The sequence below is a fragment of the Solanum dulcamara genome, chromosome 4, assembly GCF_947179165.1.
Source record: "Solanum dulcamara chromosome 4, daSolDulc1.2, whole genome shotgun sequence".
In the NCBI taxonomy this organism is placed as follows: domain Eukaryota; kingdom Viridiplantae; phylum Streptophyta; class Magnoliopsida; order Solanales; family Solanaceae; genus Solanum; species Solanum dulcamara.
Genome location: NC_077240.1, coordinates 73931837 through 73947711, shown reverse-complemented (window position 1 = coordinate 73947711; position 15875 = coordinate 73931837). Strand labels below are relative to the sequence as shown.

General features: G+C 30.9%; 2 protein-coding genes across 2 annotated transcripts; both read left to right on the top strand.

Moving 5' to 3' along the window:
- Positions 1-1736: 1736 nt before the first annotated feature.
- On the top strand, positions 1737-2404 carry LOC129885082 (60S ribosomal protein L34). Its single transcript, XM_055959296.1, has one exon. The coding sequence runs from the start codon at positions 1789-1791 to the stop codon at positions 2149-2151; it is 363 nt and encodes a 120-aa protein (XP_055815271.1). The 5' UTR covers positions 1737-1788; the 3' UTR covers positions 2152-2404.
- An 8352-nt stretch (positions 2405-10756) lies between these two features.
- Positions 10757-11723, top strand: LOC129885081 (uncharacterized). The gene has a single exon (XM_055959295.1). It carries the CDS (start codon positions 10832-10834, stop codon positions 11453-11455), a length of 624 nt encoding a protein of 207 aa, XP_055815270.1. The 5' UTR covers positions 10757-10831; the 3' UTR covers positions 11456-11723.
- The last annotated feature ends 4152 nt before the right edge of the window (positions 11724-15875 follow it).

The window sequence follows — 15875 nt, the reverse complement described above, 5'->3', positions numbered from 1 at the left end:
TCATTCCACAATCCTTTAAGAGTAGTGTAGTAATTTGTAACTGACATAGTGCCCTAACTGAGACTACGAATTTTCTTATGAAATTGATACACATGTGCACCATTTATCTTGTCAAACCTTTTTTTCAGATCACACCACACTTTGTGAGCATCACCATCATATACAAAAGTACTCAATAGTCCTATTCGAACAACATTCATAATCCAGGAAAGGACTACAGCATTATATTTCTCCCGAGCATCAAACAATTTAGGTACAAACTTAGACTTAGAAAATCTACCGTCAATAAAATCAAGCTGGCTTTTGCCTAAGAGTCCAATTCTCATAGATCTGCTCCAGATTGCATAGTTCTCTGAGCCTGTCAGTTGAATAGAGATTAAAGAGCTACCTGGAGTGTTATTTTGGTGAAGATACAGTGGATGATTGTGATCGATATTTGGAGCTATGTAGCTGGATGCTCCATTTGTTGCAGGAGTTGTGTTTGACTGCACGTTTCCAATATCCAGTGCTCCAAATACGAATTCAGTTGTGTTTGCTAGTGGAATAACTTTAAAATTGAGTGTGCAGAGTTTGATGCTTACTCGTGATTCAAACACTTTCAAGATTCGAATCTAAGCACCTTTAATGCACTTACTCTGAAACACTACTATTTTGATCTAGCCTAAGACCTTACAAGGCTCTGATACTATGATAACTCCATTAATGGAGCTTTGTAGCTTCTATGAATGAAGACAGAAAAAAAGGAAGATCCAGTGTAGAAGGGAAATGAAGGAACATAGTTACATTGATCAATTACACACTTATCCAGCTTGCTTTACATGTCCACATAAGTGCTATATTCATAAGACACAAATAGTTAGCTTCTATTCCTAACTAACTATAACAAACTTCTAACAAACTTATCTAACCATGGTAGCTTGTTAACTCCATACTATGGTCAACATTTCTCTCAGTTTTCGACATTGAAATTTCTCCCTCTTCTACATATATTTTTTTACAAATAAAGTTGTGTCTTTGTGTGATTTCATTGCTGACTTTTGAGTTCGCTGAAATTGTCGAAGTTTGAGGTACCACTTCTTCTTTAATGGTTTATCCGTTTTATCCTGAGAGGAAATAATTCATAACCTCGGGTACAGTGAGGGGATTAAATTTTTTAAGGACAAACAGTGAATTCTGTGGACTCGAATAATATTTTTTTTCTTTTCAATTTTATTACTTCTGATTTGCTAACTTTAATATAGGAGATAACAATTTTTACAAGGGAATTTGAAATAGATTTGCATCTTATCTAGCTCCTAACCTTTGATTAATAATCAGGCCTTAAACTTTTTAACAAAAGGCCGATTGTTTTGACATTTATGTAGTAATGTCCAACCAACGAAGTACCAGCACAAATTAAGAAACAACGAATCATGAAAAATCACTCAATCGTTTAAATTGAAAATGGAATTTTAAATATGGGTAACAAAATTGATAAAAATATACTTCTTTGGTGTCAATTTATGTGTCATCATTTGACTTGGTACAAAGTTTCAGAAAAAAAAAAAGGAAAGAGTTTTGAAATTCTTGGTCTAAAACACTCCTTAACCATTTATATGACTGAAAATCATTTCATTAAGGTAAAAGAAGAATTTTAAAGTTAAATTTTTTCAAATTATAGAAACGTGACTTTCTTTTTGAGACGAACTAAAAAAAATGTGTCATGTAAATTGAAATAGATAGAAAAGTAGCCCCCTTCTGCTTCAGCCCCCCAAACCAGAGAGGAGAGTAAAACAGCCGCCGTCAAAAATGGTGCAACGGCTTACATACCGTAAACGGCACAGCTATGCCACCAAATCCAATCAACATAGGGTTGTCAAAACCCCAGGTGGGAAGCTGATTTACCAGACTACAAAGAAGAGGGCTAATGGACCTAAGTGCCCTGTAACTGGGAAGAGAATTCAAGGGATTCCACACTTGAGACCTGCTGAATACAAGAGGTCTAGATTACCTAGAAACAGGAGGACTGTGAACCGTGCTTATGGTGGTGTGTTGTCAGGCAGTGCTGTACGTGAAAGGATCATCAGAGCATTTTTGGTCGAAGAGCAAAAGATCGTGAAGAAGGTTTTGAAGATTCAGAAAGCCAAGGAAAAGCTAGCAGCCAAGAGCTAAGCCTTTACTCCTTGATGATATCATGAGAGGATTTTCTGACCTGATACTGCAGGCTACTAGGAAATCATGAATGTATTTTGATTTTTGGTCTTGAGATTTGTATGTTGCTGGTTTTCGTTTAAAATACGATATTGGAGGTCTTTCTTCAGTTTGTCGAAATATCTGTTCTCCTAGGTATCTCTATTTTCTTGTTTTGGATATTTAAACTTCTTATGGATATTTGCAGTTCAATTCAACTAGGCCATTCGTTCCAGTTTTGAAAAAAAAAAAAAAAAAAAAAAAAAAAAAAAAAAAAAAATAGATAGAAAAGTTATTATCCATACGACTGTCATAAGTTACATGTTCTTTAGGAAAAAATTTATTTAGATTCTACAACCTGAATTTCAACATGAATACAATCACCAACGTACTTGTATTTTTAAATCAAGAAAACATGGATTTCTCATTCTTTGAATACATAAATTACTCCTTAGCATATGAAAACATTAACTAATTATCAGAAAAGATAAATGAACACTTTAAAAGTAAATCTTATTCATATATTTTGGACTTGGATCTGAACATGCTGATAAAAAAAAAATATGGAAAGCTTGATACAAACGTAAAGTTAATTGTACAGATGAACGAACATAAAGTATGCATTCCATTCTAATTTTCGAGCATTAAATACTAAGGATTCATCCCTATAAAAGGAGTTTGGCCTTAATGTTGAAGGACATCCAATTATGAGTTTAACAATCATCATATACACTATTAAAAAAATATCAACATTTCTTTTTTTTTTCTTTTCTGTCAAGTCTTGTATTGCTCTTCAAGCTCGAAGCTACTTCGGAATCTCCTTCATCAAGGACAACTCCGGATTCAAGTTAAGCAGGCTAAATTTATTCATATTCTTTCTTAATTGCATATTGATTTATTATTATGTTCTTACTTATTTTTCCATTACATTGACTTATTGATCAATTCAATTCACATGTCCTTTAAATCATGTTACAGCTTCAATTGTACCTCTTCTAATCCTTCATTTTCACTTTCTTTTTATTTCTTATGGCATGTACGTCTCAAATTGAGACTCAACATCACTGTTAGATCAAGAAAACTTGCATTTTCCCCCTTTTCGAGTATATCTATCGCCCTCCTGTCCAAACAAAGAACGAGAGATTAGGTCTAAAGCCTAGCGATATGAGCCTCGGCATTTAGTGATGACAACATGTCGTATATGAAGGAGATAATAGGTGGAGCCAACGAACCCTTAGCAAAGATAATTTGGAGTTGGGCCAGAAGATCCCTAATCCAATTTCTTTGACTTGACTTTATTATTTGATATGTTATTTGGATAAGAAGTTGTTAACATTGTTACTTTATTTTTTAAATCTAGATGGATCCTGAAGCAAGAAAGCGAGAACCATAGTCGCTAAAACGTTTGAATATTTCTTTTGCCGTTCGTTTGCAATGTTAAAGATTCAATTGTCAAGAATTTCAATACAAAAAAATGAGTTTTCTCTCTTTTAGAATTAATAATTTTAAGAAGATTTTCAATTTTATAATTTTTGGGCCCAATTTTCAAACGGTAGCTAAGGCTCAAATATTTTTCTGGAAGCAGATTCTTTTCAAATTGGATATTTAAATCAATGTCTAGTAGTAAAGGGTATCAGGAATGATTTTACAAGTCCTTTCTTCCAAATTTAATTATACAAAATTTACATTACAAACTTTTATTTTAATCGTGCAAACTGTTAAACTGTAGTAGAATCGATGTGCACTTCACAAACGCACAACACAAAATCATTTAATCATAGAAAAATACAAACTTTTGCACAAACAAGCGTGAAAAGAGCAAAAAGAGAAGATTATTTTCTTAAACCGTTTTAAAATTGCACCAAATACACTTAAGAACGCGTAAATACACTATTGGAGAATTCGTAGGGCCTGCTTCAAACCTTGTCCTTTTTTACGTATTGAAAAGACAAATAATAATTATACGAAGAGAAAAGGAGCTAAAGTAAGTGTTAACTTTAACTTTAACTTAAAAGAATAAAATATGAGATTATTTTATTTTGGATTTTTTTAGTTTACTATAAGCAATTATAAGATTAATTATATTATAATTATAATATTATTTTATATCCTATAGCTTAGCTTTAACTGACCTCTTTTTATGTTTTTTTTGAGCCGAGGGTCTCTCGGAAACAGCCGTCCTACTTTGGTAGGAGTAAGGTCTGCGTACACTTTACCCTCCCCAGACCACACGTTGTGGAATTTCACTGGGTTATTGTTGTTGTTGTTGTTGTATTATTTTATATCCTATACGGCTCAATTCATGCAATAGATTAATTTTAACTAGGCACGAAATTTAACTATGAAAATGGCTTTAATAAACTTATTATTTAAAACGGAAAAAGTTTGAAATATTCGCAGCATATTAGAAATGATTCAAAAATATTTTTCTTCCACCTATTAGCACTACACCAAAAAAGATCTTTAATGACAATAACTTGATTGCCGCTAAATATATTCTTTTAGAAGCAATTAATACTCTTTGTAAATGTCCCTAAAGCCTATAGCGGCATTGGTTCCAGTGGCAATTAACTAATGATAGTAAAGATTTTAACACTCTTTGTTACTGTGCACTTTTATTGTCGTTAAAAGTTATTATTGTTGTTGTAGATCAAATTTGCACCTCCTTCCACCTATTTGATAAAGAATGTCCTTAAACTCTTATAAATGATTCAAATTTGTCCCTCCTTCTACCTAGGACTGTACAGGGCAAATCGATAAACCGCACCAAACCGACAAATCGAACCAAATCGGAAAAAAAACTCGACTAGTGGTTTGATTTGATTTGATTTGGTGTTTGGAAAAAAAATCCGACCATTATAAGATTGGTTTGATTTTAACTAAAAAAAGTCAAACCGAACTCAAACCGACCCGATTATAGATATACTACTTTTAAATTATGTTATACATAAAAATATTTATTAAAATATGATTTATAAATATATTTTTAAAAATTTTCTTAATTTTTGTTTTCTTTCTTACTTTTAGATTTGAACTTGAGAAGCCATCTAAATAATATACAAAAAAAAATTATATTATAAAGTTATATTATAAAGTTAAAACTTCAAACATTGTTCTGCCTCCATCTTATATGTTGATATTTTGTACTAGAACTCTTTTTAAGAAGCACAGCTCTGTGCTCTTTATTAGATACTATGAAAAACTCGAAAAATCCAAAAAAATCCGAAAAACCCGAAAAATCCGAGAAAAATTGATATCGAGAAACCCGACTTTTATTGGTTTGATTTGGTTTATAGATTTAATAACCCGACACAAATGGTTTGGTTTGGTTTTAAAAAAATTCGAACCAACCTGATCCATGTACACCCCTACTTCTATCTATTAGATCAAAAAATGTATTCAACATATTAGCAATGATTCAAAAATATTTTTAAATTCTAATTATATATGTCAATAATATTTTTACTGTACTTTGACAATTATTTAGTTTCTTTTTGATTTGTAAATTATTTTGTGAAATTTTTTGGTTGTTTGTCTAAATGTTTATCTTATCTAATAGAAGTACTTGTTTTAAATAAGCAAAATATACGCACTAACGTATAAATTAATCTGAATATATGTTATTTAAAAATATTCTCTTAGTCTCACATATACAGAGGAATTTCATATGCGCGCGCGAATGCCCATAAAAAGATAAATTATTGCTAAGAATTTTTTTTCTTTTAAGATAATAAAAAAGAGTTTTAATAAAGTATCATTTAACATAAATTGTACAATAATTTCAATATTTTAAAATTCTAAAATTGTTAAGCAATGAAAAACAACAACAGTTGCCATGAATCAACAATTTACCTACAACATTCGGATTATATCGAAATTCTATACTTGACCACTTTCATGTTCCTATAATCCATGACCACTTTCATGTTCCTATAATCCATCTAGGGCTATTTTCCACCATTAAATTCAAGTCAAGAATCCTCTCCTAAGTTATCCCTCATGGATTCTAGGTTCTAACAATCAAAATACAAGTTAGGGGAGAGATTATCGTACCTTTAGCATTAAAATTGGTGAAAAATGCAAGAAATCGCCCTACGTCGCTTCTGGTCTCTCAAGAACGAAGTAAGAAGAATAAAAATAATTTTGGGTCTTTTTCCATTTTAATTCAAGCCAAGAACCCTCCCCTAAGTTATCCCTCATGGATTCTAGATTCTAACAATCAAAATACAAGTTAGGGGAGAGATTATCTTACCTTTAGCACTAAAATTGGTGGAAAACTGCAAGAAATCGCCCTAGGTCGCTTCTGGTCTATCAAGAATGAAGTAGGAAGAATAAAAATATTTTTGGGACTTTTTTTTATTTTAATTCGCGACTATTCCGTCACAGCGGGCCCGCCCGAGCGGGAATAATCCGGCTCTAGCGGGATGCACAGAGACATAAAGTCGGTTTTTGAGTCCCAAGCTCCCATTTTGTTACTCACCCTCAACCCATGATGTTCTAAAATCAATACTTCACGCCAAGTTCAATTTTGAGAGTTTTACTTGCGTCGAATATGATTTCGTAAAGTCGTACAAGTTCCATAGCATCTTGGCTATCAACTCACATGATCAAACTAGAAACTCAATCACCCATCCATTACCGGATTACCCTAGACATCACCTTACTCAGATTTCGTCAAAGTCTGACCTAGGCTAAATATTCTCAAGTCACTACCCAAAAGTTTTCTGACCTAATTTTCTTTCCCATTGACTTATCCATAACAACGGGAACAAGTTATTACATTAACCTATTAGAAATGGTTCAAATTTTCCCTCCTACTTATTAGATCAAAAAATGTCCTTAACATACTATAAATGATTCAAAAATATTTTCAAATTCTAATTATATAAGTCAATAATATTGTCACGACCCAATTCATCGGACCGTGCGGGCATCCACTACACCCTAAATAGGAGAACCCTTATATAAGAACAGTTGCGAAATTTAAAACAAACTTCAATATTAAACAAAAATTCTAAAGTAAACTATGTTAAGACCAACTTACACAACTATACAAAATCCCCCAGGAATATTAGTTTAAACAGGTACAAGAGCTACTAAGAGTAGAAATAAAATAAAAATAAATGACCCAGCCTCCACCAAGAAAAGAGAAAAATAGAAGTTGCTGGAGGATCGCCTTCGTCTTCACCTACGAGGCATAACTGAACCTTCAACCAGACTATGCCAAGTGTCATAGCAAAAGTAGTATCAGTACAAACAACACATACTGGTAAGCGTCATCGTTCAATCTGATATCAACCACATAATATATGAACAGAAATGTAAGAGATATCATAATACTTAGACTTCCTCAATTTAGCCACCCCAGTCCAATAAGTGCACTCCTTCTCACCCTTAGGATATTCACCACTCTAAACAACACAGTTCCACTACCACCCTAGTTACAATTTAAAAACTGTGGATTAGGGACCCATCTTACTATTATTCCATCACTTCAATAGTCCCCACCTAGCAACCTTAACCATTCAATGATTTCGCCCAACCCTCACTAGTTGGTCTAATTGTCTCACAATATAAAGCATATCCGTCTCACAACCACACTCTCTTACTCACTTGAGTTCTAGATACTATCCCTACCTCAGTTATTCATGGAGATCACAATGGTAGCACTCTCTGGCAACTTCTAAGTGTATAAATCTAGAATACGACTATACCATATACCATATAGATCACATCCAGGCCTGACAAGGCCCATCCTCTTACCCACCAATAAGTGTATTTATGATTATAATCTTCTATATATATCACACCTCAACTCAAGAATTCATTTATAGTTCTCAGTCCATGGCTCATCTACCACTAAACTTATTATCACATGAAAATATGTATATCATCAGGTCCTCTCATGAGACCATCCACACACACATACTTGGCCTTATCAGGGGACCCAATTCAGTTATATTTGTGTCGGAATGGGACACCCGATCCAAAAATCTGTCAAAACGTGACATCCGATCCAAATACGTGTCGGAACGTGATACCCGATCCATATATGTGTCATACGTGATACCCGATCCAAACATATCACATTCACAATTACATTCAGCACTAACAACATTTATACCACTAAGAATAAGTTCATCACAAAAATAGGCCAACAATTGCTCATTTATATAAGGACTAACCTGTTACCCTTATCTGTATACGTTTAGGCATATGCTAAGTAACTCAATTACACATTTAAGACAATTCCGAAAATAATCAACGTCCACACCACCAAATCTTACAAATCTAACCTCAAAATCTACTAGTTTTACTATTCTGTACGAGGTTCTATGACCGATATAAATTAACCAGCTACACATAAAACATCACAATCAATAACTCCTCAATTCACTACAACACCTTTCTACCCGGTCACATTCGAATTTGACCCTATCATAATTGGATCTCTGCCTGTAACCCATGACCCGTAGCTTAATATATGAATTCTCATTAATTTTCCTTCTATATTACACAGTAGGTATATATTTACTACTCAGAAAAAGAAGCCTAGCCTAACTGGGCTCCAAGCATTCACAGAGAGATAACACTGCTGAATTCACTGGTTCCAGATGTTTCACGAGCAAGACCAGATTGAAGTCCCCGGGTTGAAGCCTTCCAAAAGCTGAGATTTCTTCCCCTCATCTTCTTCATTCAAGAGCAGCCTTTTGGGAGGTTTTTGCACAAACCCCCGCCTCTAACTCACACTTGGGAGAAGTGGGGAAAATAAAAAAATCATAATTTAAGTTCTGTCCCACGACTTCCCGCTCTGGCGGCCTTATTCTCGCTCTGGTGCCGCCGCCTCGGTAGGACAATCCCGTTTTGACGGGGTGATGGGATCCAGTCAAGCCAAATTATTGTGATTTCTTTTTAATCGAAATTAACGATGGTTAGAATCGTTACAAATATTCTTACTGTACTTTATCAATTATTTAATTTCTTTTTGATTTGTAAATTATTTTGTTAATTTTTTTGATTCTTTGTCTAAATGTTTATCCTATCTAATAGAAATACTTATTTTAAATAAGTAAAATATATGCATTAACGTATAAATTAACCTGAATATATGTTATTTAAAAATATTCCCTGTCTCATAGATAGAGGAATTTCATATGCGCGTGAATGCCCATAAAAACATAAATTATTGTTAAGATTTTTTTTCTTTTAAGATAATAAGAAAGAGTGTTAATAAAGTATCATTTAACATAAATTGTACAAAAATCTCAATATCTTTAAAATTCTAAAATTGTTAAGCAATGGAAAAATATATATATATAACTAAGATGCTAATAGTCATAAAATAGATTAGAAAGATGAGACGTAATTTATTCGAATTTGAGGATAATTTTTTTTTAAAAAAAGACATTTGATATTATAAAATATTATATTTATAAATTCTAATAAAATACTTTAAAATCATGCGAAATACAAACATATTAACTAATATTTAATAGTTGATAATCACATTTTTAGGTAACTATTTCTAATATATTAAAAAGGGAAAGACTCAAATTTGTCATTGAACTTTGAGAAAAGACCCATTTATGTCATTCGTTAAAGTTTGGCTCATTTATGTCATTGTCGTTTGACAAAATATCCATCCATGACATTATTTTTTAACTTCGATTTTGCAAAACCACCCAAACAACTTTTAACTTTTATAATTGAAATTTTGAATTAAATGTATTCTTTTTGCTTCTTCTTCTTCAAGAACATCAAGAACACATGAAGAACACCAAGAACTTCAAATTTCCAACTTCTTCACTTATTCACGAAATTACCTCAAATTTCAATAGTATCATCCCTCCTATCTAGATATCAAAACTATATATTTTTTAAACTCGAATTCAACCTAATCCAACAAGACACACTTAAAATTTCTTCAAAGTTTCAAAACTTTAACCTCCTCTTTAATGGTAGAATTTTCTCCACAAATCCAAATCACTTGAAACTTTAAACATAGATATAGTGAACTTTAACATAGTGCTTTTTGAGTCTATGTTCAAAATTTCAAGTGATTTCGATTTGTGGAGAAAATTCTACCATTAAAGAAGAGGTTAAAGTTTTGAAACTTTGAAAAAAATTTAAGTGTATTATGTTGGATTAGGTTGAATTCGAGCTTAAAATATATTGAGTTTTGATATCTAGATAGGAGGAATGACACTATTGAAATTTGAGGTGATTTCGTGAAAAATTGAAGAAATTGAAAATTTGGAGTTCTTGGTGTTCTTCATGTGTTCTTGATGAAAAAGAAGTAAAAAGAGTACATTTGGTTAAAAATTTCAATAAAAAAAGTTAAATATTATTTGGATGGTTTTGCATAACTGAAGTTAAAAAATAATAGTATAGATGTGTCTTTTCTCAAACGACAATAACATAAATGAGTCAAGCTTTTAACAAATGACATAAATAAACATTTTCTCAAATTTCGATGACAAATTTGAGTCTTTTCTCAGAATATTTTTAACCCGAAAAAAGGGGTACATTTTAAAACAATTTTTAATACGAAATCTTTTTGACCCTTTTTTCATATATATTTAAAATAATTGCCTTATTACACCATCCAAGTGCATCCACAATACCAATTGGAAAGTTCACTCGAAGTGCTTGAGAACAAATTATGAGTGTTCCAAAGGAGAAAGTTGCTGGTTCCTCAAAAGATGAAACGATTATTATAGCTCAACAACTAAAAATGCAATTTCACAGCACCAGAAAAGGGGATCTGGAAACCATCGAATCTTATGTGAAGAAATTGAAATCCATAGCCGATTCCCTAGCCGCTAACGGCAATCCTCTATCAGATCCAGATTTAGTTTTGCAACTTCTCGCTGGTTTGCCTTCTCCTCAATACTTGCTCCTCAAAAATACAATCTCGTCTCAATTACCTCTCCCAAATTTCTCAGAGGCTTGTTCCATGCTTTACCAATACGAGAAATCAACATCAACTCCTCCTCCTCCTCTTCCTCCTCCTCCAGAAAATAATAGTAATTCGAGCAAGAGTACTGTGGAGATGATCCATGATATAGCAAGTACAGTGACAACTGTAGCTTCAATAGCACGCGAATTTTGGAATGTGCTTGGACCCTGGTCTGGTGGTCGTTCTTCAGGAACACCGCCGAATCCGAAGCCAAAGTCGGCTTCAGGAAATAAGAAAAACGGACGTACTGGAGGAAGGGGAAACAATAACAGAGGCAGAGGAGGAGGAGGAGGCGGCTCTTCTTCTCGCAATTCTGGTCGAAAGTAGTATGGAGTAGTAAATTACTATCATAATACATAAATTTGTTATTTAATTTAATTTGAATTCAGCTAATATCTATGCCCTATAATTTTTGGGGTATAAATAGATGTTGATTTCTCGCAATATAAAATGCCATGTTTATGTATTATGACTAAATTATTTGATCAAAATTGATTGTTATGTATCTATATGTTACCCTTGTTCATGCTGTGTTGTTCCCTGATTTCAAGTTATATGTAATCAAAGACTGAACTGGTTTCCAGTTTACTTATTAGTCTTCTTAAGATCATGTGCTACATTCAGGATGTAATTTGGAATTATCTGTTATTATTGTATATTAACTTGAGGTTGTTGAAGAAACTCATCAAGAAGAAGATAATTTTAGTGAAATTTCATAAACTTAGAATTATGAATCTGAATATATCCGGATACTAGGGGTGTACATAGATCGGGTTGATTCGGATTTTTTACAAATTAAATCAAATCATTTGTGTCGGGTTATTAAATCTATAAACCAAATCAAATCAAATCAATAAAAGTCGGGTTTTTCGATATCAATTTTTTTTGGGTTTTTTCGGGTTTTTTCGGGTTTCTCGGATTTTTCATAGTATCTAATGAAAAGACTTCTTCAAAAGAGTTCTAGTACAAAATATCAATATATAAGATAAGCTTTTTTTTATATTATTTAGATGGACTTCTCAAGTCCAAATCTAAATGTAAGAAAGAAAACAAAAATTATGAAAATTTTTAAGAAAATATTTATAACTTGCATTTTAATAAATATTTTTATGTATAACATAATTTAAAAGTAGTATATCTATAATCGGGTCGGTTTGGGTTCGGTTTGATTTTTTTTAGTTAAAACCAAACCAATCCTATAATGACCGGGTTTTTTTTCCAAACACCAAACCAAATCAAACTAAACCACTAGTGTTTTTTTTCAAGTTTGGTTCATTTGTCGGTTTGGTGCGATTTATCGATTTGCCCTGTACAGCCCTACCGGGTACATATATCATTAGTAGTTGAAGTTCGATCTATATAAACTTGTATTTATTTACTTAATTAGACTTTAAATATTGTGAAGCTTCTTGTAAGGGTCTATTGTGATTTCTTTGAATTATATTTGCTGGCCCTGGCTAGATGATTTCCTCTTGTGTCCATGTAAATGTGGTTTTCGTAGAATACAAATCCTAAAACTAATGCAACAAGGACGAATGAAAATAATTAATGTTAACAAAACAATTTATTGTTTTTAGAGAAATGGGTCTCATGTACCGTTTAAAATAAAAAAAGGGTCATATTTTTCATTATTGAAAATAAGTTATATTTATATGCTGTTATATTCTTTTCGTTTTATTTTACTTGGTCTTATATCAAAGATATTTCATTTGACTTGTTTATTTTAATAAATTAAGAAAATTTTATTATGTTTTTCATACTATTATTAGTATTATGGAAAAAAAATTGTTTTGCTAAAATAGACAAATAAATGAAATATATATTTTTACTATAAGAGGCAAGTAAAATAAATTAAAAGAAGTAGTAGTCAAATTCAAAATTTCAAAATATAATTAATAAAGTTAATTTATTAAAATTCATCTCTAATAAATATTTTTTTAAAAGAATACTTGTGTCATGTCAACAGAGATCAATTAATATCAAACGGATTTAAAATAACTCCCCACCTTTTAAAAGTTCATTTTCGATTCGTGCTTTTATTGAACCAAAAAAACAACCTCATTGAAAATCCTCCAAATTTGTTCCTTACATTGAAAACAACAAAAAGAGATAAGTATAAAAAATACACCTAAATTTTTTCTCTTTTTGGAGTTTCGTACCTAAACTATTGAGAGTGTGAGTTTCATACATAAACTATCACTTCTCAGTTTGAGAAACACACATCATGGTGTGTAATACACTCTCTCTACTCTCTCTATTTTTTGATTTTTTTTGCCACATGGCTAAAATATTCTATATTGATAAAAATTAAATAAACTATTAATATTAGTTAAAAGTTAAAACTAAAGTATTTGTATCCCCAAAAAAAGAATTATTTTTTAAAAAAATGAAATTATTTTTTTTAAAAAATTTAAATTATTTTTCTCACTCACTTCTCAAACTAAGAAGTGATAGTTTAGGTATGAAACTCACACTCCCAATAGTTTATGTATGGAAATAAAAAAAGAGCAATAGTTTAGGTGTGTTTTTGACACTTATCTCTAACAAAAATTAATTATTTCCAAAGTATGATGGTTTGAAAAAGTCTAATTTTAATCATACATAATAAATTAATACTCCCTTCGTCTCTATTTACTTGTCAAATATTTTCTAATTTGATTTTCCTTTTTTACTTGTCAATTTTGACAAATAAATAAAGAATAATTTTTTTTCTTCCTATTATACCCTCAATTTATTAACATTGAATTAATGTTTTTAAAAAATGTGGTGAGTAAATATTATAAAATTCTATCAATTAATACAGATAAAATGATAAACTCACTATACCAATCATTGTTTTCTTAATAAGTGTGCCAAGTCATAATTTAACAAGTAAAAAGGAATGAAGGAAATAAAAAATAACATTTTTTCTAGTCTATATTAAGTAAATTGTTGAGATTTTTTAATAGTTCAAAATAAGTGATTTTTTCAAATTTCAAGAAACTTGTTAGATTTTTTTTTCATATTTATTATTTATTTAATGAGGTTTTTAAAATATACATTTTCTAGTAGAATAGTTTGAGATAATAAAAAAGGATAATAATGAAAAATAAATTTAATTTATATCATAAAAGAATTTACTGAATTAGAGAAAGTATAACATAAAGTTCTTCAAATAACTGATTGAACCGAATCATCCGCATCAAGATGTTCATAGACAATATGTTTTCTTAGCACCTAAGTAATCAAAGGAATAATTAGGAAAGGACTAATCTAACAGGAAAGGTAATGGGGTATCGATTTGATCAATACAATTTCCACTAGCTTTCGCTAGATATAGAGCTCGTTTGGATTGGCTTAAAAAAAGTAACTTTTATGTATAAAGTGCTTTTAGAACTTTGAAGTACTGAAAGTTATTTTTATAAATAAGCAGTTGAGTGTTTGGATAAAAGTGCTTATGATGTGAATTTTAGGGTTAAAAGAATAAAAAAAGGCAATTTGAGAATTTAGTTAAAATATAAAGGATATAAAAGTAATTTCCATGGTCAAAGAAAATGACTTTAAGCACTTTGGAAAAAAAAGTTAGGAATCCTAACTTTTCATTTCTGACTGACTTTAAGAACTTTATGGCTTAAAGTCAGCATTAGGCAAACACGTCCAAAAGCTAAAAAGGGGCTTTAAGTTGGTTTTGACCAACTTAAAGCCAATCCAAACGGGCTCATAATATGAGTTGTTAATGGGTCGATTTGGATTGATTATTGGTTAAAATTAAAATTAAATTAATTTAATTAATTTTTTAATTATTAAAATCAAATTAAATATAGTGCTATATATTTATCGATTTGGTTGTTATCAGTTTTGATTCGATTTGGTTCGATTATTCAATTATTACACATACACAGAAATAAAAAACGAATCATTCAAAAGGAAAAAAAAGACAACAATTCATTCGAAAAGAAAATAGTTAGAACATTGACATTACGTGACGAAGATGATTCTCTAACAACTTCTACTCTTTCTTCTTTATTGTTGTATCTTTAGAAGTTCGATGTCTTGACTGATTAAAAAAGTTTAAGAAAATATACCCACAACAGGGTTTAAACTTGCATTCCTACGGTAATAAACTTGAGCTTTTACCATTGACACCACAATGGTCATTATTTATAAGGGTGTCACGGTTAATATTTATAATTTCTTTATAAATATATATATACACAAATATACTTGTATATACAAATTTTCAACCGAGACCAAGGGGTGGCGTGACACCCCCTCCAAGCTACGTAAATCCGCTCATGGTCATGGGATGGCTCAAGGTAATTGGAGGCCTAAAGCGAAATTTCAATTAGAGGCCTAAAATTTAAACAAATTTATTTATTTAAAAATTATTTTTCTTATACTTTAGATGAAAATTATTAGTATTTAATATTGTTTTTACCTTTATTAGTCTTAAGTAAGATTTTATCAACTCAATGTTGAAAAACATCATTTCACTGAATCATTCATTATATGAATTGTTAACATAATTTTATAAGTAATAAGTTAAAATTTTTAAAAATAAAGATAAGAGTCAAAACCATAGAATTTGATTCAAAAAATTGATGACTTGGTATACCCACTTTAATAAGCTTGTGGTAAGACTTGGAATTTTAAGAAAAAATAAAAAAAGAATTTATAATTTGCTTTGTTCAACACTTTTCTCTATTATTTATATTTTTGGCAGAATACAAAAGGAGTTGAATAAAATAAAATACTATAATTTTTTAAA